The 25,268-nt window shown below is 37.9% G+C and overlaps 1 protein-coding gene across 1 annotated transcript in view; it reads left to right on the top strand.

The window, feature by feature from the left end:
* The window catches only part of C2H1orf198 (chromosome 2 C1orf198 homolog), a 42,224-nt gene extending 17,211 nt beyond the window's left edge, over window positions 1-25,013 (top strand). The window contains exons 2-4 of the mRNA XM_074223041.1: window positions 1,885-1,935; window positions 17,095-17,637; window positions 24,112-25,013. Of these exons, the coding sequence (XP_074079142.1) occupies window positions 1,885-1,935; window positions 17,095-17,637; window positions 24,112-24,168 (651 nt within the window). The 3' untranslated portion in view covers window positions 24,169-25,013. The remainder of the gene's footprint in view (window positions 1-1,884; window positions 1,936-17,094; window positions 17,638-24,111) is intronic.
* The last annotated feature ends 255 nt before the right edge of the window (window positions 25,014-25,268 follow it).

Raw genomic sequence — 25,268 nt, 5'->3', positions numbered from 1 at the left:
GAAACACTTTCAACATCCTGTCAAGAGTGACTGTGTGCTGAGTTTGCCTCTGATTGAACAACCCCAAAGTAGCACAAAAGTGACTTTGTCCAGCAACCATAATAGACCAAGACCATCAAGATCTTATCAACTTTCTAGATTTGGTAGATCAAGGGAAATGATGGCAGATTCTGTGTTTAAGAAAGACTTCTTCAATTATGAATAGTTATCATGTGATAACTAATCATTGTAATTCTCAGAGCATCTAACCCAGCCCTGAGCCAATGGTAAGCCCTTAATGTTTAACAGAAGTGAAGGTCATAGTTGAATGTGCTCAAAACTGACTGGCACTAGAGGATGGTGTTTAGCTTAATAATTTGTATTAGCCTAGAGGATACAACAGTGATGCTATTCAATCTATGTCATATTTGTACCCCATTTTTTATTAGTGACTTGAATAATATAATACAGAGTGTGGTCAAAAAATAAAGTTAATGAAAGGGTGGAGATGAGAAAGAGCTGGTAAGCATATTGAAAGAGAATAAAATAATTCAAATCTAACCTTGCTGAGTTGTAGTAAAAAAGCAAATAGGGTAAGATTAATGAGAACAAACATAGTATAGTACACATGGGAGGAAAACAAACTGAAAATACAAGATGGAAAACTAGAATAGAGAGTAGAAAAGTCAATAGTTAAGAGATTTGGATCCTATTCCTGATTTTGGCACTGGGTGGTCTTGATAAAAATCATTTATCCTCATTATCTATCTGTGAAATAGTTGGGACAAGATGTTTTCTCCAGGTCTAAATTATTATAATTTAATAAAGCATAGTATATAGTGACTAAAGTGCTGGATTTGGTGTCAGGTATCCAGTTCTGTCCATGGGTAAGTTTCTTAACTCTTTGGTCTCAGTTTCATCACCTGTAAGATGAGGAGTTTGGATAAGAGAACCTTTAAGATCTATTCCAGCTCTAAATTGATAACTTTCTGAGTTGTGTTCACTCCTGGCAGAATAGGATATCACCAAAGTCTGAGAAAAATTATAGAAAAAGAATACTAAGCACTAAAGATTAATTTAACTTATTTCACACTTTTATGTAGGGTTGTCTAGTTTAACTTCAGCTGTGCATGTACAAATCATTTCAAAGGTGCCTTAGTAGAAACAGTGTTGACTAGATCTTATAGAGGATAATATTCCTCAACCTCATTGCCCATTCAGACTACTTTCTGGGATTTCTTATCTGCCCTTTAAAGCACTTAATGGGATTTCTTATCTACCCTTCTCTCAGGTTCACATTGAAAACTGATCAAAATAGAGCCAAAGAAAGAACAGATATGATTGTAGGATCATAAATCTAGATATTGAAGGGAATCCAAGAATCTCTTTAAACTTAAACAACATTTATGTGCTTACTGGATGCACAGTATATTTTGAGTAGGTGTAATGTAAAGTAAAGATAAGACTTTGTCCCTGCCCTCGTGGATTTTACATCAGACCATGTGGTGACGTTTTCTTTGTCTCTTTTATATTTGGTTTAGTCCAGAAAATTAATTTCTAAATTCTTCCCATTCTTCTTTGTCTCTTTTCTAAGTGCATTATTAAATGGATTCTGCATTTATCTATTTGATTAAAACCATACTCTCTTTAAAGTCTTGGGATAGTTATCAGCCCTTCAGTAAAGATACCAGATCAACTGAAGGCAATAAGCACACAAATTTGACTCTTTATATATAAGGTGAAACAAGATTCTAAGAATATAATATTGTCTCCCTGAAGATCAAAATACTAGGGGATGGGATAAGGACAGCCCCAGAGGCATAATTTATCCATGACTGGACCATCGGTTTGGTTTTTATAAGCCTGAGTTTGTCTTTCATGCTTACTCTTGAATTTTTATTTCAGGATGTAACTTGGCAGGATGAACACTCTGCCCCTTTCTCCTGGGAAACAAGGGTAAGTTGGATTAAGATTTATTTTTTACTTTTTAAAAGGAACTAAGTAATTACATGTCTCTCTCTCTCTCTTTCTCTTTACAAGCTAACAGTTGATGGTCTTAGAGTGTGACTGCTAGCCAGCCTACAGTTGACATGCCCATTGTTTGCAGGAAAGAAAAGGAAGGGTGAAGGAACTGTTAAGAGTTAGAAAACTATTATGGTGTGGTTTGGAAGCTTTTAAAAAAGCACATTGGAGATGAAAGCAATAGTTAATATGATCAAACTAATTACATTCTATTGACTGGGGTAGTAATCTTTCTTGGGTATAAGGGAACAGGTCACATGAGACTGCTGGGTGTGCTGCACATTCTCCATCTCTGGTCCCCAAACAATGGAGAAAGTTAAGTGACAGAAAGGGATTCTGTGAACAAGACTCTTTGGATTCATGGATTAATATCTTGTTATGATTAAAATTAGGAAGTTTGAGAAGAGTTGCATCTTGGAGGCAAATTTTAATATGTTTGAAGACTAGTTAAAGGCTGGTCCTTTGGGATTAGGTAGCTAGGGGAAGAGAATTCAGTTCAACAATCATTGAATATCTAAGTGTGCCAGGCCCATAAAGAAGAAATCCAAAAGAATCTGTGGGTTTTTCATTTTGTGAAAGTAGGTGAGTTTTTCTTTCTTTTTGGGGAATAATTTCTTAATATGGATACTGTGGGTGTGGTGAGGTATAAGAATTTAAGCTTACCTGTAATCACTTAAAAAGCATTTTAAGAACCTACCAGGTCTCAGGCACTGTGCTAAATGCTGAGGATTTGAAGAAAGATAAGAGATGACCCCCCGTTCTCAAGTAATTCACAAGGGGGAGACAACGTTGCAAGCTACTATGTACAAACCACCATGTTACTGAATATATTGGGTTAATCAGAAATAGTCATAGAGGGAAAGCATTGGAATTAAGGAGGATCAGGAAGGGCTTCTTATACAACTTGGGATTTTGGGTGGCCTCTGTAAGAACTTTTATAGTATATAATCAAAGAGAAATCCAGAATTTAAATATTTGTATTTTTCTAAAGGAAGGCCCTAGGCAAAGCCTTCTGGCCCTATGGAATTGATTCTTCATCTACCTTTTGAATACAGAGTCGTAATATTAGTCTTTCAGTTGAGATTGGGTTGTCCTAGAAAACATTTGTTTCCTTCTTCGGTGACTAGTAAGGGGATGGTACTCTGTCTTCCCAGAGGGGGATTGTAAAGGAGCAGCAATGATAGCTCTGTTAAATCCCTGAACACTTTATTTTAATGAAGTTATCAAACCAAGTCAAGCACCAATCTGATCATGGGATAATCTAGATATTTAGAGCTGGAAAGGACCTTAGAAGCCATCTAGCCCAATCCCCTCAATTTTTAGATGAAGAAACTGAAGCCCAGGAAAGTTAAGTGTCTTGCCCAAGGTGACACTGACATTAAGTAACAAAGACAAGATTTGAACTCAGGTCCTTTGTTTCAGAACGAGCATTCTTTCCACTGGACCAAACTGTCTGGAATTTTTACTTGATATCATGGGATCTTGTGAATCTACCCGACTTGTGAAGTAGCTATTTTTATAAATAAAGCACAAGGATAAGAAGAGAGTGTGTTTTCTCAATCTTGAGAAAAGGTGGTATGATCTTTAAATGTTTCTCAGTATAACACTATATGATATGATGGATTCCCACTTGAATTTGGAGATTGAGATTTTCATCCCAGCTTTGCCTCTGATTTCTTACTTGACCCGTAGGCAAGTTACTTTATTTTTTCTCCTAAAAGTTGAGAGGGTAGAACTAAGTGATCTCTGAGGTCATTTTAGCTTAAAAAAAGTGATCATCTGTTTTTGGTAGAAAGTCTGTCCTGAAAGGTCTTTGAAATTGGTAGCTCTAACATCTGTTGCTTTGTTTCTCTGATACTTTAATAGGAGAATAGAATTCATGGGAGCAATTAATGTTTGGAGTCTCATAAAAGATCTCGGGCCTTTGACCTCACAGGATAGCTTAGTATCCTGTTCCATTTAGTAGTCACCAAATCATTGGTTTTTCCCTGGATTTTTTCTGGTGACACATCTAAATATATTGAATAGTTAAGCAATCTCAAGGGCATTGTGTGAGGTCTGTGATCAATTTGTATATACATTCTTTCTTGGGCAGTTTTCAATTATCATTAATCATTGGAATTGTCACTACTCCAGTTTTCTTATCTTTATTTGTCACCCATGGTCCTTTGCCTGAATTCCAGTACTAGAAATGCATGGTAAAGAGTTCTGGACTTAGCAACTCTGAACTAATGGATAAATCTCCTAACCTCTCTTAACTTCAGTTTCCTTATTTGTAAAGTAGGGATGGTAATAATGCCCACCTTTCTTGGGAGAGGAGGAGGGGACATTATGAGAATGAGATTATATTACGTTACATCTTGCTTTGCAAGACTCAAAGTACTAAATAGATGTCAATTATTACTATTTTCCCATAAGGGTTCCAGATGGATAAAGCATATGCAACATGCAACCAAAAACATAGGCACTAAGAAAATAGTGACAAAAAAGCCCAAGTGTAAAATGTTCCTGGAGATTAAAAGTTGAGTTATTTTATCCTATGACATTTACCCTTATTGGCTTGTTCTGGTGCCTTTGAGTGACTTACAACAATAGTTCACATTTATATAGCATTCTAGGGCTGGTAGCACTTCAACTATATTATCCCATTTGATCCATATGACAACCTTATGAAGTAGACAACATAGGTATTGTTATCTCAATTTTTTTTTCAGATGACAGTATTGAGGCTCTGATTAAGTAACTTTCCTTTAGTCACATGGCTATTAATGGACAGGATTTGAACCTAGGTCTTTAAATCCAGAGCTCTTTCCATGACTTCATGTTTATCTGATCCCATAATTCAATTCTACACAATTGTATTAAGCATCTACTATACCCAAACATAAAATATGCTAGGCATAGGAAATACGAAGACACAAAGGGTGTACAAAGACAAAACTGAAACAGTTCTTGCCCTCAGGGAGCTTGTTTTACAGAATATATACATACATATAAATAGATACATACACGTATATATATATATATAAATATGTATATTTATATATATATATATAGAGAGAGAGAGAGAGAGAGAAAGAGAGAGAGAATGCAAAGTATTTGCATTGTATTTATTGATTGAATGAATTTAGGTAAATATGTCCATTATGAGGCTATGACCTCATCCTGGCAAGTATATCTTTCCCTTGCCTTTAAAAGGTGACTTAGAATCTCACTGATGTAAAAAAAAAATTGGATGCACCTATTTTCACCTGCCAATGGGATTCTGTCAGATATGTGCAGAATGTTGTATTTATGAACTTTGCTATAAGTTAAAACTGCCAGGGTGGGAGTGATAGATGGTGTATAAGTCTGTGTGTGTGTGTGTGTGTGTGTGTGTGTGTGTGTGTGTGTGTGTGTGTGTTCATCTGTTTCTATGTCTGTGTATGTTAGTTTTGATGGGGGAGTAAGAGGGTGAAGATCAGTGCTTCTGTTTTGAAGAGGCAAGGTAAACCATCTGGAGGCTCTTTCAGGCACAGCCTTCAGTGACCTCTGTCCCTCAGTGAGAAAAATGATCCTGCATCCTCTTGATACCTACAGAAGGAATACTAGGTATAGATTAATTAATTGTATCACTATTTGCCAAGGTCCCAAGTACTCCTGAAGAACTAAGAAATTCCTTTTTTTTCCTATATGCTTTATGTAGAGATAGAGAATAAATGTCCCTATGTATTGGCAACTGAAATATAATTTTTGAGAATAAACATGTCTTTGTCTTCTCTATCCTCCCATACATAAGCTCTCCAGAGCAATGCCAAATGATTTGTGGAGGCAGTGTGGTACAGCAGAAAGAGCACTGGCTCCCCAGTTAAAGGATCAGGGTTCAAATTCCATCTTTGATGTTTATTAACTGAATGATTCTGGGCAAGACACTTAACTTCCATGGACCTTTTTTTTCTAAATTATAAAATGAAGGGGTTAACCCCATGGTCTTTGAGGTTCCATGTGGTCCAACAGAAAGAGAAGGAGATAATGAAAAATTGTTCTTTTTTCCTTACATATGGACAGTCACAGGAAAACAGCAAAAATGTCCTAAAATCTGAGCACTTTCTTCATATGTCCTGTGGGAATAGCTGACCTCCCAAGAATTACCTTGTTAAATGTTCCTTAATTAGCCATTAGTGGGATAGTACATTATTTCTATTATTAACTTGGTGCAAATGACATTCCAGTATAAGAATTGTGGTTCACTGAGGAGGCTGCTGATTCAGGTCTGAATTGGGGTAGTTGGGCCCAGGAAAATAAATGGATTGAGAAGATTTCAAGGTTTTGGCTTTGAAAGCAAGTAGAGCTAATGCTTTCCAAAATGAATTTCACTTTGTATTAATGCCAGCCAGCTAAGGTTCATGGATAGTAGCCTTTCTGGATTCTGAAGCCAATATAAATGGAGAGAAATGACCAGAGTCCTATTGCTAGGCAGTGTCTGGTTGATTTTATTGTCATAGAAATGAAGTCTTTGTTTCCACTTTGCCAGAATTCTATTTCCCTTCCCTCCAATCTGTCTTTCCTAATCATCCATTGCAAGGCTGTCAGACATTTTTCTTTTGTATCATTATGACTGGGTCAGATTTATCTTCTGATTAAAATCCTCTGATACTCTATTGCTTACTGAGTGAAATTCAAATGTTTTAATTTGACAATCAAGGTCCTCCATAATCTGGCACCATTCTTCCTTTTCAGGTTTCTGTCATGCTTTATCTCTTCCATGAATGCCACATTCCCCCTAAATGCTCTTCAAATTAAGTTCCATCTTTTGCAGTTTCCTTAGGTACCCTTAGGACTTTTTCCTTCCATCCTTCCATATACTCAGCATTTATCTCTTATTTATTTGGTTATTACATGTTGTCTCCTCTACTGTAATTTACACTCCTTGATGGCAGGACCTGTTTTTACCTTCTATATCTCCAGTATTTGGCATAGTGTCTGATACAAGTTTGCTAAGGCTGACTGTTTGATTGACTTACCCCAAACTTTTCTTACTCTGCTTTTACATACACCATTCTCTGACTAGAATATTGCTGCTTTCCTTAATTTACCTCCTGCCCTCATCATCTCTTAAACTCTCATGTATGCCTTAAAACTCAACTCAAAAACTGTTACCTTCAGGAAGCTATACTTAATCTCCCAGTTAGTTAACCCTTTCTCTCATGGACTTTTCCCCCCATCCCTCCCTCCCCATTACTTTATTTGTATTTTTAATTAGCATTTAACTATTATTTTAATATATTGTGTTTTGTGTATTATGTCAAGTCTTCCTATTAGATTGGGAATTCCTTGATTGGAGGAACCCATATCTTTTTTAAACATTTTAAAATAATAATAACATATTTATATAATACTTTAAGATTTACAAAACACTTTACTTACAATTACATGCAGATCATCTAGTTCCAGTGACTCTTTGGGAAACTGATGATACCTAAGAGATTGGCTTACCCCAAGTCACATAGTTATTGTCAGAGAAAATACTAGAACTGGTATTCAAACTTGATTGCTTTAGATATATCTCAGTGAAGGAATGTGATCTCACACATGGTTATTGAATTGTCATGTCACATTCTCTATTCAATTTGGCATACACTACCTGATATGTGAAAATATGGTTGAAATTAATAAGCTCCATGAATTAATTCTTTATGACCTGTTTACCTCAGTTTCCTTAATTGAAAATAGAAATAATAATAATTATAATAACACCTACTTGGCCATGTTGTTGTGAGGCTCCAAATCCTATTTCCTGTATTTTGAGTTCTTGGATGTCCCACTTCACTATGGGTCATTGGGAACATTGGGGATGCTAAAGAAGTTGGAAATTCTTGAGTAAAACCCACCCTGGGAGTGTGAACTGTATCTGATTCCTGCTGGACTTGATGTTTTAATAGAAATTTCTGCTTCATCCCAGAAATGGCCTCAAAACACCCCAATGAAGCTAGTCAGTGATGTTTTTGTTTAATAGCTGGAGTGACTGAGGTCTGGTTTATGGGCTTGCCTAACGTCACGCCAGTCAGGATTAGAACTGGCAATAGTATTCAGAAATTCCAAGCTCTCATTCCTTTGCTTAGGTTTTTGCTAGACCAGATTGTTGTCTGGGAGGCAGTTTTATTTATTTTCATATGGGCCAGTGACCATTCACCCTAAGCTACCAATGGCTTATAAAGATTTTCTTAACAGACCCTTATAATTCAAGACCCCCTTCCAGGACCTCTACAGCTAGATCAGTTTTGACAGGGTCAGCCTCAAGGTAAATCATCTCTTGCTCTTCAACCATAAGTTCATTTCTTCCTAAGTTTACCTAATGTCTCAGACCAAACCCTATTTTTTCCCCCTGGTAGTACTTAGTTTTCTGATCTTGCTAGACCTAATTCCCCCGGTTTACACTGACCTTTTCCCAAGTCATAAAGGTAGGGTAGGTTTGGAAGGCCACAATATATATTTTTTCTGCTCCTGAGTAAATTGCTTTTGTCTATCAGCAGAAGTGGTAGAGGATGAGGACTCTGGTTTTCCCTTGCTTCCTCACTCCGTGACTACCCCTAGGGACAGTGTTGGATTCCTCCCTGGTGCTGTTGCTTCCTAGAGTAGAAAGAACTTATTTGGTGAGATAGAAGAAATTGAGAGGATTCCATTCATTCCCAAGACAAGCTCAGTCTGGAAGGTCTTAATGGAGAAGTTGTAAGGAGACTAGGACTAGTCATGGTGCTTGTTAGGTTCCTGGTGCCTTTGTTCTAGTTATTTCTTCTTTCCCCACCCTCCCTCTCTTATCATTCAGCTGTTTGTTCAGCCACCAAGGGCACATTGAGCCTTCTAATTTCTAAAAACCCCTAAGGGATAGTTCCCTACATTAGGAGGCCACTTGTCTCATCTGTATCTGTGACATTCTGTACCAGTGTAAGGGTATGGGGACTGGAGGTGTTTAGTCTGAAGCTTTTGTATCTCATTTTAGGATTTAAGAGTGGATAATGTGGTGAGGGAAAGAGAAAATGACCAAGGAAACAAAAGACTTGGTTATATTGCCCAACAAAACTGTACCAGACCTCCTCAGCCTAGACCTCAAATATAGGGGAAGTCATCTTTGTATACATTAAAAACAATCAAATAAGGCTAACTAAAAAGAAAGACTACAACTTGCCTATGGAGGGTTAAAAGAGATAGTCCTTTAACATGATCTAGATTTTTAAAGAAGTCTTCTTTAAAGGATTTCTCAAATCCCCTTTAGAGCTTGGACACATGTTTATTTTTTGTGATTAATCCACATGCTACTTATTACTTCTTGATCTTTAAAACTTGGCAAACTACTTTTGGCCTCATTTTTCCTCATCTGTGAAATCAGAAGGTTGGGCAAGAGACAATTTCTAAAGGCCTTCAAGGTCTTAAATTTGTGAGTCTTGGATTCTTAAAACGCACTTGAGATATTGTTTTAAATTAGCTCATTGAGGGGCAGGCAGGTGGTGCAGTGGACAGAGCATTGACCCTAGAGTCAGGAGGACCTGAATTCAAATTTGATTTCAGATACTTAATAATTTCTTAGTCATGTGACTTTGGACAAATAACTTAATCCCATTGTTTTGGAAAATTCCAAAAACAATAAATATATAAGTAAATAAACTCATTGATGTATGTGTGGAATCTTTTAATTTTTGATGATTTCTTCATTTTCTTCTCCATATCCCATTGCCCATATACAGAGCTTCATTATTCCATCCAGAACTGTTCCATGTGCCAGTGACAAAGCAAAGATTTTTAACTTTGGAGCCCCTTCCTCAGTGTCCAAATTGTGACATTTCTCCTGTATTGCTTCTTTTTCACTAAAATCAAAAGTTCATAGTTTTCTCTGAGCTATCTTTCATTACCTTTCCTTTTCCTTAGAATAAATGGAGCTTTAATTGTTTGGTTTGTTAATTTATTAGGTTTTGCTCAAATGAACTATCTTGTGTTCTGACAGTGTTTCTGCAGTCTCTTTCTCAACAATTTAGATTTGCTGGAGGCTGCCAAGTGAAACAATTAGTTTTGGCTGCTTGCACTCATCTGTTTTACTGAAATACTACACATTCTTCTCCTGTGAATAGGGCATAAAAATAGGTCCTGGGTTCATTGTGGTCTTTCTGTTTTTAAAATAGACATTGCCAGCTGAGACCTGGTTCCCCACATGGTGAGATTATATCCCAAGTGTTGGCCTGGGAGGCTTGAATCCTCACCATGCACATCCTGTCTCAGTTTAACCTAGGAGCTTGGTGGCATTCTATTGCCTGTATCATAGAAAATGCCTTATAATAGACTCTGATGTATATCAAGTGTTTGGCAATATGCCCCAGTGAGTGAACTAATGATTGGTGTATTTGCTCTCATGTAACCTATTTCTTCATCATCCTTCATTTGACTCAAGTAAGTACCCACTAGATACAAGTGCTGTGTTATCTGGAAAATGATTGTTGGATAACAGAGGCTATGTGGTACAATGTATAGGACACTGAATCAAGAGTCAGGAAGCTGACTGGATGAACCTGCGGCTATATCATTTAATGTCTCTTTGCTTCACTTTCCTCATTTTTAAAATGAAGGGGTTGGATTAGATGGCCTCTAAAGGTCTCTTCTGACTCTAAATCTTATTATCCTGATCTTATTATCTTGCCCTGGTGCTTTGTGGAGAAGTGATTAAGGAAGGAAGGAAGAAAGGAAGGAAGGAAGAAAGGAAGAAAACAAGCATTAAGTGTTTACTACACAGTGATGTACCTATAGTACTGTGCTAAATCCCATAGAGATATTATCTCATTTAATACTCACAAATCTAGGATGTTGGTGCTATTATAATTCCCATTTACAGTCTAGGAAACCAGGGCAGAGATTAAATGACTTACCCAGATCACAGAGCTAGGTTATTTGTCTGAAGCTGGATTTGAACTTCGTTTTTCCTGATTCTTTCAATTATTTCCTATTTATCCTTTATATACCTTGCTTTGTTTGCATTTTTGTCTCCCCCATTAGATTGTAAACTCCCTGAGAGCAGGGACTGTCTTTTGCCTCGTTTTGTAGTGCTAACACTTACCAAAATCCTTGATCTATAGTAGGTGCTTAATAAATATTAATTGAAATCACTTCAAGCCCAATTCTCTGTGTCACCAGGGGCTTTTGCAGTTTGTGAATAATCTCATAACAGTAGCCCAGTAGCCTTTCTTGCCTCTAGTTACTATGCATCCTTCCTAACATTATTAAATTATTATACATTAAATGCATATCTGCTTTTTTCATTTTTTTGCTCAGAAATGTTCAGTGACCTCCTATTGCCTCTTGAATACAGTTCATATTCCTCTGGCATTCAAAGTCCTCTATAGATTAGTGTTCCTATAAAATGCTTTGTTTGGCATTCAAATCTTCTGACATTTCCTGTCTTTTTACACCATACTTATGTCCTCCTCCCTTCCCTCTGCCAAGTACATTATGATCCAGTGTCGCTGGCCTCCTTATTCTTTCTTGACCAAGAAATTCCAGCTCCACACTGATCATTTTTGCTGGCCTCTAAGCCTGAAAAACTCTTTTTTCAAGACTTTACCTCTTGACTTCCATCAAGTCCCAGCTACAAGAAGCTTTTCCTGATTCCCCTTAATGCTAGTTCCTTCTCTCTGAAAACTATTTCTGATTTATCCAGGATATTCCTTGTTTTTACATTATAGTTTGCATGTTCTCTCCCCCTTTTGGTTGTGAGATCCTTGAGATGAGGGACTGTCTTTTTTGTTTTGCTTTGTATTTTCAATGCTTATCACAGTGCTTGATACAATATATGCTTATTGATTGATTTTCATCCCGGTAAATTAAGTCCCCTGCATAGATTGACTAATGTTTGCATATGATGGGGTAGAGCAGGGGCAGGGAACAAATGGTCTGAGGGCCGTATAAGACCCATGAAATCATTTGGTCTGGTGCTGCCAAGGCAACCACGGGTGAGACTCAAAGTTCAATAAATCTAGGAGTTTTTTTAGGACTGAATTAATTAAATGTTTGACCAAATTAATTTTGGCCCTTGTCAGGAGAAAAAGGTTCCTCACCTTTATGTAGAGGAAAAAGAAAATCTGCCATTGCATTCCTTTATACATTCACATTCACATCCTTCCCTAGTCATAGGTGTCCCTGATCCTCAGCAGCCTGGACCAGATTTCCACAATGTGCTCCCCCTTATTCCTTGTAGTGTTGTTTGAGAAAATTCTTCTGCTGTCCATATACACACACTAGAGACAGCTAACACCATAGCTCTCTTCAAAAAAGGGATATTTGGAAAGGGGTATTTATCACCCTCTGAGTGGTAGCATCGTGTTGTGGGAAGAGCATTGTCCTTGGATTTCGCCAATATCTATTCTCAGCACTTACTGGCTTTGTGACCATGAACAAGTCAAGTACCTACTTCCTGGACTATTTAGGGCTCAAAAGAGATGATATATAAAATTGCTTTGTAACCATTAAAAGTACTCTATAAATGCCAGCTATTATTATAATTTGTTATTATCAATTTCTAGCAGTTCTTTTCTTGGGCACTGGGAAGAAATAGGCACTGAATCTAGGGGTTACCGATCTGCAATCCTTTGGGGAGAGAATCAGATCAGAAATTATCTGTTTTGAGGAGGCATAGACTAGTGTCCGATAGCAATGGGGGTGCCTGTCTGTTTTGGGCACTCGATACTAACAATTCTATTCACTTAGATAGATAGTTCCTATTATTCTGTAATCCTTTCTAGCTCAAGAATGGAATAGATGAATCTCAAAGCTCCTTATTCACATGTGTAAGAGGTGTTTTGCTCCTTTGAGACAAGTCAGGGATAATGAGTTTTGCTACTTGCAGAACTGAGAGACTAAATATGTAGAAAATTTTTTGGAGTACTGTCTGTCCTTGAACAGTGATGAATAAAACAAAAACCAGGGAAGTCATATTAAATGTCCTTCTTTGTTTCTAGCCACTAGCGAAACGAGGGTGTGGTCTTTGTATCATATTTGTTTTTGTGAGGAGGTTAAAATGGCACACATTGTTGAAAAGGACACTAGGGTTTAGTTAAGGGTCAGTTATATGGAAGAGTCTAGGGATGCTTAGGTTGAACTGATGATAGCTTCTGTCCTCTTTTGGTCTGTCTCTTTTTCTTCTCTCCCATTCTGCTTCTGGAGGTGGGGGGGAGGGCAGAATTAATGTTCTTGAAACAATATCCTTAGAGACCCATTTAAAAAAAAAAATCCTCCCCTGTATAATCTTTTCTTTTGGGAATCTTGGTGCTGACCCTGATACCCTACTATATCTCCAATGTAGTAAGACAAGAACTGTAACCTTGGGCTCTAACTTTGTCTAGGTCTCAGCTTTTCTTTCAGAAAAAATGGAGGGGAGAGGCAGTTGAATTAGGTCTCTTAGTCTCCTAGTTTGCAAGGATTCTCTGAGTCTCTGTGTTCATGTAGTTATGCCTGAAAGAGTACTGAAACAGTTTAGTATAAGATTATTAGATGCTGCTTAAATGCTTCTGTATCATGGTGATGACCTAATTTGGTACTGGTGTGATACTCTTTTTCCCCCTACCTCCCCTCTCTTGCCTTCCTTCCCTATCGGCTGGAATACTTACTTTAAGGTCAGAGGTTCTCTTCTGGAATGTTTGTCTGCATGACAGAAGCATCTAAAGAAAGATTTCTGTTCGGAGTAAGCTGCTGGTCCTAAAAAGGCAGCACCCCCCAACTTGACATAGCATCAGTTTGGAGCTCCTCTGCATTACAATTTCCAGATCAAAGTCAAACTCATTCCCAAAAATCTTGGGGCCCTACTTCCGAGCTATTTTTAACTGGTGTACTTATTTAAAGAAACCATCATCTCTGTGTTGACAGTGTCCCTGAATAATATTTGTGGTAGCTTTAAATATGCATGTGCATGAGATATGGGATGGTTCACTTAGTGAATAAAAGTTTAAAAATTACATCAAGTAAACACAGTACCTATTGTGTGTAAGACCCTATATTATTAAAAGTTACGTCGTGTCCAGTGTGTTTGCATCTTGATAATGATAAAAAGGATGTTGGCTCAGGAGTCAGACCTCTCTATTGTTTTTTAGTCATGTCTGACTCTTGGTGACCCCATTTGGGGTATTTGTGGTAAAGATACTGGAATAATTTATCATTTCCTTTTCCAACTCATTTTCACAGATGAAGAAAATGAGGCAAATGGGATTAATTGACTTGCTCAAGATCACACAGTTAGTAAATGAATGAGACCAGATTTCAACTCAGAAAGATGAATCTTCTCGACTCCAGGCTTCATATGCTATCCACTGTGCCACCTAGGTACCCTGGAGCCTGAGGACTTGGATGCAAATCCCATTTCCAACGATTGGAAGTTGTAAGACTTTTTGGGCAAACCACAACCTCCCAGAGCCTCAGTTTCTTTCATTATAAAATGAGGAAGTTAGATTAAATGTTCTCTGAGATCCATTTCCACCCCAAGATCCATGATGATCTATAATTGTGACATTTATGATGATTTTATCACTGTGAACCTGTATAGCCTGGGATTTGAAGTTCTGAATGGTGGAAGATAAAGCTATTTTTGTGTCTTTCTAGACTTTACTTTTTATAGGAATGGGGATGATTTTTCTTTGGAATTGTCTGACCATGTATTACTCAAGTTTAAACTCTTCAGTTCTTCCTCATCCGTTCACTTTACTTCCTGAACTATGGATGGGGATCTCTAACTAGGTACCTAAGGAAAACCCCTAAGGTGGAGAGATTGGCAACAATCTGGTCTTCTGGACTTTTCCAAAGTATGTGACCCTTCTGGCCTCGGTAGGGCTGCCCTGCCACCTTAGTGAGAACTGACAGAGAAGAGATGGAGACAAGGGGAAAGAGAAAAGAGCTTCCACTTTGAGACTTGTATTGGAACCAGCTGGAGCAAGTAGAACCCCATTGTTTGCCCTTCTTAAAATAATGAGGGAGGGGAACTGGACTTGTTTGCCATTCTGTTCTCTGCCTCTGCAACCTACCTGCTTTTTCCTCTGACCAGGGCTTGGAAATAGAGGGAGTGAAGGGGCACACACTGATCATGAATCACTATCAAGTGAGGAGGAGCAATTTGAGGAGAGAATGTTAGTCAATGAACCAGGAGGGTGGAGGGAGCTTTGCTAGGTATAAATGGGCAGCTAGGTGTTACTTGGAGGTAGGAAGACCTGAGTTCAAATCCTAACTCAGATATGACTTATCTGGCCCTGGGTAAGTTATCTAAGCTGTCTCAGCTTGTTTGGGGGAGTATAAAAATAGCACCTAAATAAATTTTAGGGTTGATGTAAAGGACAAACGAAATTACTTTGATAAATTTAAAGTGATATATAAATGCTACTACTATTATTATTTTAAGCAGTTATTATTATCAGTTTGTTAGATTGCACTGCTCAGAGATCTGTTTGCATCCTGGGTCATTACCAGTTGCCTTGACTTTTGTCTTGCCATTGGACTCTGATGACTCTGGAGGAAAGAAGAGTTTGGTAAGGTCAGGGAACTAGATGTTGGGAGTCCTGGGTTTTTATTCTACCCCTGATGTTGTGAAGATGGAAGGGATTGAAGGACTTGACTTCATAACAAATCTCTCCTCTGTTGTAAGAAACAGTCTACAGAATTCACCAGTGTCTCTAGGTAGATCTGGAGCTCGGTTAGGAATGGGCCCAGTTCAGAGCTATTGGTTCAGGTTTGATGTTGGGATGAAGTAAAGCACTTGTAGAGTAACTGAACAGTTACCAAAAAGAGATCTACTTAGTAAAACATAGAAAAGGATGCAGTAACATTTTGCTCTAAGCTCAGGTCCCTAATATACCTTGATTCTTATGGAAACATATTTGCTCTGCAAAACATGAAATCACTCACCTGGCCAGCAAGGCAGAGAGTATATCTCACTGTCTTGAAACTTCCACTGAGTCTGAAGGGCTTTGTCTCCATGTGGTGGGACTTTATGTGGTCTTGGGTGATCAGATGTCAATACAGCCAGAGAGTACTGCCAGGGCAGCTGCCTCAAGGGACATGCACTTTTCATCTCCCTTCTTCCCATCACCAGATGTTTTCATCTTTTAGGGAATTTCTAGCCTAATTTGGATTGGAGGAAGAGGGGAGAGACCCTGATAGGTCCTGTTTCTGTCACAGGCTCCATATGTACTATGAGGTGGCCAAAAGGATTCAAGGAAATAGTCTAGTTACTTCAGATATTTAAAACTGACATCTGCTACTTAGCAATGCGGATGAATTCACACAGGGATTTTTCCAATTGAAGGAGATGATGATGAGGATTATGAGAATATTACGCTTCCAGAAGAGGAAGAATTTTGAACTAAATAAGTGCTATGTGACATCAGTCTTCCTATCTAAACCTATACCTGGATAGTATTCCTGGGTTGATCACTGCTTCCTAGTAACCTCTTTTATTATACAGACCTTTAAAGTTTTATTGGTACTTTTTAAAAAAATTCACAGTCATTTCTGGAAATCCCTACCTCCATCACTCACCCTGTAATTAAATTCTCCTTAGTAACAAAGGAAAACAGTTAAAACACCCAATACAGTGATCTTGTCTGACAATATAGACTATAGTTTGTCCTGCTGAACCCCCTCCTTTTTCTTGATAAGTGCAAGATATAATTTACTATCTGTTTTTTAGAATCTTTACTGTTTTGCTTTTTAAAGTAATCTTATCTTTTAATATTCATTAGGGCAGGTCATGTAAAGGATAAATATTTTTTTTTTTAAAATGAATTTTACTATTGGGCTATCTACATAGTCAACTCTGGAAATTCCACCCTTATCCTAGAATTGAATCCTCTCTTGTAATAAATAAAAATAGTTAAGGTAAAACACCCAATACAATGTACTTTTCTGGCAAAGAGTACATCATTTTGCCAAAAGGAACAAGTATACAGAGGATATTGACCAGGTCAGTGAAGGAAGGGCTGAGGGAGGGCTGGATGTGAATGTTGGATTAATCAATCTGTTGCTTGTCTTGCTGACAAGGTTTCATTGTATTTTGTTGTTGTTTTTTTCCCTCCTTTTCTATGTTTCTTTTCTTAGAGTCAGATGGATTTCAGCATTGCCTCTTTGTCCATCCAAGAGCCAAGTGGCACAACCCAGAATGAACCAAGGCAACTGTCCAAAGTCTCTCAGGGTGCCCAGGCCCCCAAATCCTCTCAGGGAAACAAAACATCAAGCATGGATGGTCTAGGATCCATCTGGAAGGAGGAGGAATCCTCTTTCTGGAAGATAAATGCAGAGCGCTCTCGAGTGGAAGGACAAGAGTCGGATTTCCAGTCACTGACCCCTAGCCAGATAAAGTCCATGGAGAAAGGGGAAAAGGTTCCCCCAGGCCATTACCGGCAAGAATCAGTCCCGAAGGACAGAGAGATGACCAAAGGGGAAAGATCCAATGGCCCTTGGCAAGAGAAATTTACATTCTCCAACCTGAATGCTGAGAAGGAAAGGGCCCGGTCTGGCCAGTCTTCAGTCAGCTTGCTGGATGATGGCTTCTTCTCTGAACCCGTGGTGAAGCTGTCCTCCTCTGGCACAAAAATGGAGGATACAGAAGATGCTTTAATCTCAGAGTCCAAGCCTACACAGGTTAGATGATCTCTCTCACTGTCTCTTCCTTCACTCATTGACATGCACATATATTAACACACACACATATACACACAGATCTGTTCTGTTTTTAACAAAGGCAACAAAACAATAGGATCAGGCTAGGGTTTAGGAGAGCTGGACTCCTCCCTCAGATTTTACCACTAGTTAAATCTATTAAGGTTAACTGGGTAGTCCCTCCTTAAAACGGGCATTCCCAATGCCTGTTTCCTGGGGAGATTCTGTGTAGACCATTGGGTAAGGAGGGGTTATTTATTGATGTAGAAGCAAAGGAAGGTGATAAGTTTGACAAGAGTACAGCTCTGTGCTAGACACTAAACGAGGCCATCGGGCTGCATGTGTTCAATCCATAATGGTATGCTGTAGAGAAGGCAGAAATAAAAATGGAGGCAAATGAAGTTTAATTTTATGCAATGTACATTGTAGGCATGAATTAAGTATTGTTTTTTGTGAGCAGTCTGGTGAAGACAGTGAAATAAGAATGTTAACATTTATCTGGAACTTAGATATCTCAAAGGAGTCTTTCCAGGGTAAGGGGAAAGAAAGACTTTTACTGAAAGGAAGAGAAGCAAAGGAAGGACTTGGGAGAAATAGATGGTTCTACAGGGGAAGGAAGAAAGAGCAAAAACAATCAAGGATCATTGCTTTTGGAGAGAGAGAGAGAGAGAGAGAGAGAGAGAGAGAGAGAGAGAGAGAGAGAGAGAGAGAGAGAGAGAACAACTCTACTTTCCCAGTTGCTTTGCATTTCTTAAGAAGCTAAAGCTGTAAATGGAGGAGACTAGAACTTTTAGCCACAGCAAACTGGAAGTTGTGGTCCACTTAGTAAGAAGCATTGTTCTGCAAGGGACAAAGTAGTAACATTGAGCATGGTCACTTCAGAATTTTATTTTTACAGCATTGAGCTACTCTTGAGAAGAGCTCCTAAGGAATCATACTTTTCTTCAATTAACATTTTTTTTAGAGATATCTATGATTTTCTTTACAAAATCTCCTCATTGAAAGGCTCCTTAGAAGTCATTTGATGCAATCTATCTCTCAGTAAGAACCTTCCTGCTTTGTACCTGACGAGTAGCCTTCCAAACCCTGCTTAAAGACCTCTAGTGAAAGAGGGTTGAGGTCCGTTACTTCCTAAGGCTGCCCTTTCCACTTTGGGATAAATCTTATTCTTAGCAAATAATTGCTTAGATCAGAGTCCCCCTATATAACATTTGTTCAGTTACTAGTTGTCTCCTCTGGAGTTAGGCAGAAAAAGTTGGATCCCTTTTCCTTTCCCTCATTTTTTTGGTGTTGGTCTCCCTCTCATACCCAAGCTGAGAACATAGTGGTCTCTCCCTACCCCATTGCCAATTTGGCATTGAAATTTTGACCTATTCTGTTTTCAACATGGGTCAGCTTATCTCAATGTAGGCAGCCTAGTGGCCTCCATTCCAAGGAGTTTACCATTATTAGTTCTGGCCTTGGTACCAACACACTTTAACTTTAGTGCTACTACAACTCAGACCACAAAAACTCAAGAGAGCTCTTGCCTGCCCTGTAACAGAAATAACAGACATGCCCCCACCCATGGCTAATCTCTTTTCTACATAACAATCCTTTAGAAATGCTTAAAAACATATCTTTCCTCACAGTCTTCTCTTTTCCAAACAAAACATCCTCAGTTTTTTCAATCCATCCTCATGACCTTAAGCCCCTTTGCTCTCCTGGTCATCTTTTTCTGAATGTTTTCCAGTTTATCAATGTCCTTCCCAAAACATGGCAGGTATAACTGGACACAATATCTCAGATTAGTCTGACTAAGGCAGAGTCAATGGGATTTTTACTTCATGTTCTCTGGACTGTTATTCCAGCCCAGAATTTCATTTTTTTTTTTTACTTTTGATAATTGTTTTGCTTATCAATTATTTGGATCCATCATCCCAGAAAGTGGAAAAGGGAGAGGAAGTTGAAAACCTGCTTAACTGGAAACTGAAGAGGAATGATAGTTATGCCATTTATTCTGAGCACCTCTTAAATTCCAAGAGAGGGTAGTCAGATCATTTTGTTCCATGTCATTCCGCTCAGTAACTGCTAAACTTTGAAAAAGCCACATGAAAGCTCCACCATGGGATCATGTGGCAATTAGGGTGAGGCTGTATGGTTTAGGGGCAGAGCCCAGAATGCTATTCCTGGCTGTCCCCACTGTTAATTTGCTGGGTGACTTGGATTACTGGTCTTGTCGTTCCTCCATATGTTGAATAGAACTGACAATGCTCTTGGTCAACAGTGTCAAGTGCTCTGGACTCTGTTGAGAAAACAACAAAACAAAATACTATCTTGACAGTGTGCATTGCTTCTGTTTTCCTATGAGACCTCTTCTGTTATTTTCAATTCATCATATATCTTTCTAGTTGGTACAGCTTACAAATCCATAATTTTCTTCTCTTGACTACTTTCTTCTGAATCAACAAGGTAGAGAAACGACTCATAAAATACCCTTTACACCATACTTCATAGGTGGGTATCCAGCTTTTGCCTTAATACTTCTAGTGATGGAGAACTCACCCCTTCACTGGGTATTCTGCTTTTTGACAGACTCAATTCTATTAGCCCAACAGTCAGTAACCATTTGTTAGCATTTAATTATGTGCCAGACATTATGCTAAGCATGGGCATACAAAAAAATGACAAAAGAAAATCCCTGCTCTAGGGGAGTTCAGAATGTAATGAGGGAGAAAAAATGTTCTTCTTATATTGAGCCAAACTATATCTCCTGTGACTTCTGTTCATTTGTCCTGATTCTGCCTTCCAGAATTAAAAATAATACATGTAATTTCTCTACCTCATCAGAACTTTGTAAATATTTGAAGAGAGCTATTATGTACTCCTTCTTTCCTCTTCCACTCACATCTTCTCATCTATAAACCATAATAATATATAAACTATCTATAAACTATTAGAATAGCTATAAACTATACCTAATAACTAAATAGTTATAGTTAATACAGTAACTCCTCATATCACATTGTTTCCAGACTTATCACTTTCTTTGTGTCCTCTTGTGGACACACACTAATTTCTCAATGTCTCTCTAAAAATGTAATGCCAAGAGGCAAGCATAATCCTCCAGATATGATCTGACCCACATAGTGGCAACCGAATACACTATACTTAAATTCATTCAGTTCAGCAGACTTTAAAAATAATGTGGTGGAGCAGCTAAGTAGTACAGTGGATAGAGCACCGACCCTGAAGTCAGGAGGATCTGAGTTCAAATCTCGTCTTAGACACTTAATGTCAAGTCACTTAACCCTATTACCTTACAAAAACCATAAAAAAGTAGTGCATTGTGCCTAGACCTTTTCTCTAGATACAAAACTTTGATTTGTATAGCTTTAAATTATATTATTAGTCCTTTTGGTGGCCACATTCAATTTATTAAGTTCTTACTATTTGCCAGGCACTGTTCTAGATATACTGGTCAGTCTTGGGAGCTGGGCTAGAATCTCAGCTTCGTCCCTTACCTCCTATGTGACTTTTACTTAGGTAAGTAGCCTTTCTGAGTTCCAATGTCCTCACTGTGAAATGATGGAGTTAGACCAGATGATCTTTCAGATCTCTTCTAGTTCTATTTTAAATGCTTCATTTAAAAAAAAAAAAAGATGCTTAAAAGTATAATAAATTAACTGAAAAAAATTCACTTATATAGAACTTCTGGTTCATTTCCAAGAATATTAGAACAGTGGAATGTTGCCACAATATGCATGTTGGGAAACACTGGAATCATTACATTGGGTAAAGTGAAGTTTCATAATAGGAGGGAGGAAGCAATATTAAAAAGGAGGGAAGGAACTTACCTAGAGATGAAGGGGTAAACAGGGCACTGGCTTGACTCAATTTGGTGATCAGCTTAAATCACTTTCCCAGGACAACACAGCTAGTTTAAGTATCAAAGGACAGATTTGAACTTGGGAAGAGGAGTCTGCCTGACTCCAAATCTACCACTCTATCTGCTATACCATATAACCGCCCTGTTTCAGTAGTATATAAATGTAAATTGAATTGACCCCTGTAGGTATCGATCTACCAAGATAAATCACAGTGTGTCCTCACCTTCATGGGTTTTCATCATCAGAAATATTCATTAGAAGGGGACCATGAATTGACCCCTGTAGGTATTGATCTACCAAGATAAATCACAGTATGTCCTCACCTTCATGGGTTTTCATCATCAGAAATATTCATTAGAAGGGGACCAAAGTTTTAAGGATTCCATCTTCCAAACTGAACTTGATTGATTTTTGAACTCTAGTCCAGTACTTGGTGTTTCTGGCTTGGTAGGATATATTAGAACTTATGCTGCCACTGTCCAAATCTAAAGAATCCAAGGTTACATCGTGATGATGGTCCTGGAGTGAGAGAACCTACCTACTGAACTGTAGGTATAATGACACTTTGCAAACAATCATATCAAGAGTGATAAATCCACTTGAGGGTTGCCTCCCTGAAATTAGTCCCCTAGGATACTACATATATATATATATATATATATATATATATATATATATATATATATATATATATATATATATACACACACATACATACATACATATATATTTCCAACAATATTGCCACTTGTCCAGAATGTCTCTAGAACTCCTCTTTTGGAATTGCCTTCAGAACTTGCCACTGTTTCTCTTGGCTACACTACACATGGTAGCATGAGTCATTTGGAGAAATCTAGGTAACACCTTGCTTTTTTTCCCCTCTTCAGACTTTATGGAATATAACTGGTAAATGTCACAAATTTTGTTATGTGACTTTTATATTCATATTCCCTAATCCCTAATTATCTGGGCCTCTACTTGCATGAGCAGCTTTTTATTCTTCATTTCATAATTCCTCTGGTTTTTTTAACTCCTCTTTTTCTCCTTACTATCTCAATGAGAAGTGTTTTTTCTGGGACTTACCTTATCAATCCTTTTTCTCTTCTTCTTGAATCCTGCTCTCTTAAGAGGTATAGGAGAAAAAAGTCTATACTGGTTGGCTTTCAATTTCTCCTACTCACTCACTTCTTAACACCTTATCATCTGGCTTCTTGCATTTACCACTTGACTGAGACTGTTCCTTTGAAGGTCTCCAATAAACAAACCCAATGATGCTTTTTACATCATCTTCATCTGTTGAAATCCAACCTGTCCTTCATAAAGGGAATGGTATTTGAGTTAGGTCTTGAAGTTTTTTCTGCTCTCACATACAGGAATATTTTTCCCTCTTTTAAATTCTTGTATTATGGTTTTGTGTGTCACTTTTCATAATCTACCTTGTGTTGTGTTTTTTTTTTTGTGTATATGTCTTCTCTCTCCTATTGAGTAGAAAGGTCTTTGAGGACAGGAGGTGTTCATTGCTCTCTAGTTACCACTGTGTACTCCAGGATAGTGCTTTGCATAGAATTTGCACAATATGTTGTTTGAAAGAATAAATTCTTGAATGAGAAAGCTAGGTAATAATGTTGTATTTGATCAAATATTAAAGATGTAACTGTGAAGTGATGAGAATGATTCTTGTATGGCTCATGAACTTTCTCTGAAGGCAGATACAAGAGAAATTCCAGAAATATCTGCAGACCTACCCAGAGTAACTACTTTGGTCAACAACACTCACTTGAACATTTATTGTTATATTACTCTTTAGTCACGGGTATTCTGTGTGCATGCTATGCCCTTGAGAATTCCCATCAATTTAGGAAAATGATGAAAATGGGAAGGGATTTTGAAAATAAGACAGTAATGGACAAAACATGCTTCTCTGACTCCTAGTCATCTAGTTCAAAGTGTTAAGGGGAGGGAGTGCCTAGTCTGGCTCCAAAATATCCTAGGATCGTGTTTAGAATGGGGAAACTTTACAAAAACCTGGGACTTCTGGGATAGCTTGCACATGCATGTTATTCCTTTAAATTGAGCCCCTTTGTTTCAAATGAGTTTTCCTTGACTCTAAGGATGCTGTTAGTTTAGAGATAGTCATTTGGCTTCCTTTGAAAAAAGGAACTTCCCCATTTTTGCTCCCCACATTGTGAAGGTTATTTGTGCTATCAGAAAGAATGCCTTTAAGATTGTGTGTGTGTGTGTGTGTGTGTGCATGTGTGATGATTCAACATGTTCTTATCCTCCTATCCTGTTTTATTCATTCTTTCCTTTCCTCTAGGCTGTTTTATATGGATAAACCTCTAAAACTGACGTGCTCACATATGTCATTAGGGAGGAAAGGAGGGAATCTGGATGCTGGCAGAATCAAGCCAGTCTGTACTTAATTTTATTTAATTTTCTAGTTCTAAGTGCTGGGGTAAATTGAGGTCAGGGAGATTCTGAGAAGGAAGTAAGCAGTCTCATTTGGGTCATACTAAATGAGATGCTGTATTTAGAATTTGCTTCACTTTGAAAAAAAAGCTCACTTGTCTTTTTTTTTTCCCTACAGCTCAATACAAGTAATGTCATCTTAAAGACAGGATTTGATTTTCTGGACAACTGGTAAAATGAAACAAAATCAAGAACCCCCAAACTTTTTTTTCCCAAAGTGTTGTGCTGGAGAAGAAGGATAAAGAACAGGGCAATTTTTTCCCCATGTCTTTCAATTTTCCAAGCTTTTGTGTACTTTTTTCTTTAATGATTTCAAACTATTCAATGTTGCCTTGTCTAGATGTTACCATTTGTTATAAGATCAGGCACATTTTGATTTTTTTTTGGTGATTGGTAATGACAGTTTTTAAATTAGCATTACTTAAAGCCTGCTACAAGCTGATTAAATATTGTAGGAGAATTTTCTGCCTCAGGTTCCACCAAATTCTCTTCTCTTTATTCTTATCCCTCCCCCCAAACCCCTTAATACTTATTTGTGAATATTTCATGTAGAAAAACTACAAAAGTAGATTGTCTTCTACGACTTCTTTTTATTTAAGAGATCAACTCTTTTCTTTAAAATGGTTTCCTTGGCTAAAATGGCTCTGACATCTCAGCAGCAACTATGTCAAGATTTACCTCTCTTTAAATAACTCATAAGACACTGCCAACTTGTTCAGATGGTCTTGTCCTCAATCAACAACGCCCACTGTTGGTACTGGCCTTGATCCTCCTGTCAGTCCTAAAAACCAGTGCATTGGTACAAGTCAAAGAAAATAAGGTTGTTATCATGCTGCCCTAAAACAGATCAATACCATGGATGTTTTTTTAAATTGCATGCTTAAAATTTTGTATTAGCCTTGTATTATTTCATATCTAGTTTAGCAACTTTCTCAGAGCTACATCTTACTTGAGTTTTATACCTGTTAATTCTTATGTTCCTTATGTTTCCCTGGTGATTCCTTATCCAGGTGGGAATATGGAAACTATGACAGTCAGTTAGATAAAGGGCTGTTCTGATTGGCTGTCCTAGAACCCCAGTGGAACACTTCTTGGTGAACCAAGTTTTTCCTGTTCTAAAAGATTCAAAGACTGCTTACTTCAACAAATAGCCCACCTTGCTATGTGTTCCTCTCAGGATACACCAGGCATTCCTCCCCACCATCAGCAGAAATGAAGGCATATATCACCACTGAGCTATCCATTGTGGAGAACTTTGGGATTCTGATGTGATAG

The sequence above is a fragment of the Macrotis lagotis genome, chromosome 2, assembly GCF_037893015.1.
Source record: "Macrotis lagotis isolate mMagLag1 chromosome 2, bilby.v1.9.chrom.fasta, whole genome shotgun sequence".
Taxonomy (NCBI): domain Eukaryota; kingdom Metazoa; phylum Chordata; class Mammalia; order Peramelemorphia; family Peramelidae; genus Macrotis; species Macrotis lagotis.
This window is presented reverse-complemented; position numbering and strand designations above follow the sequence as displayed.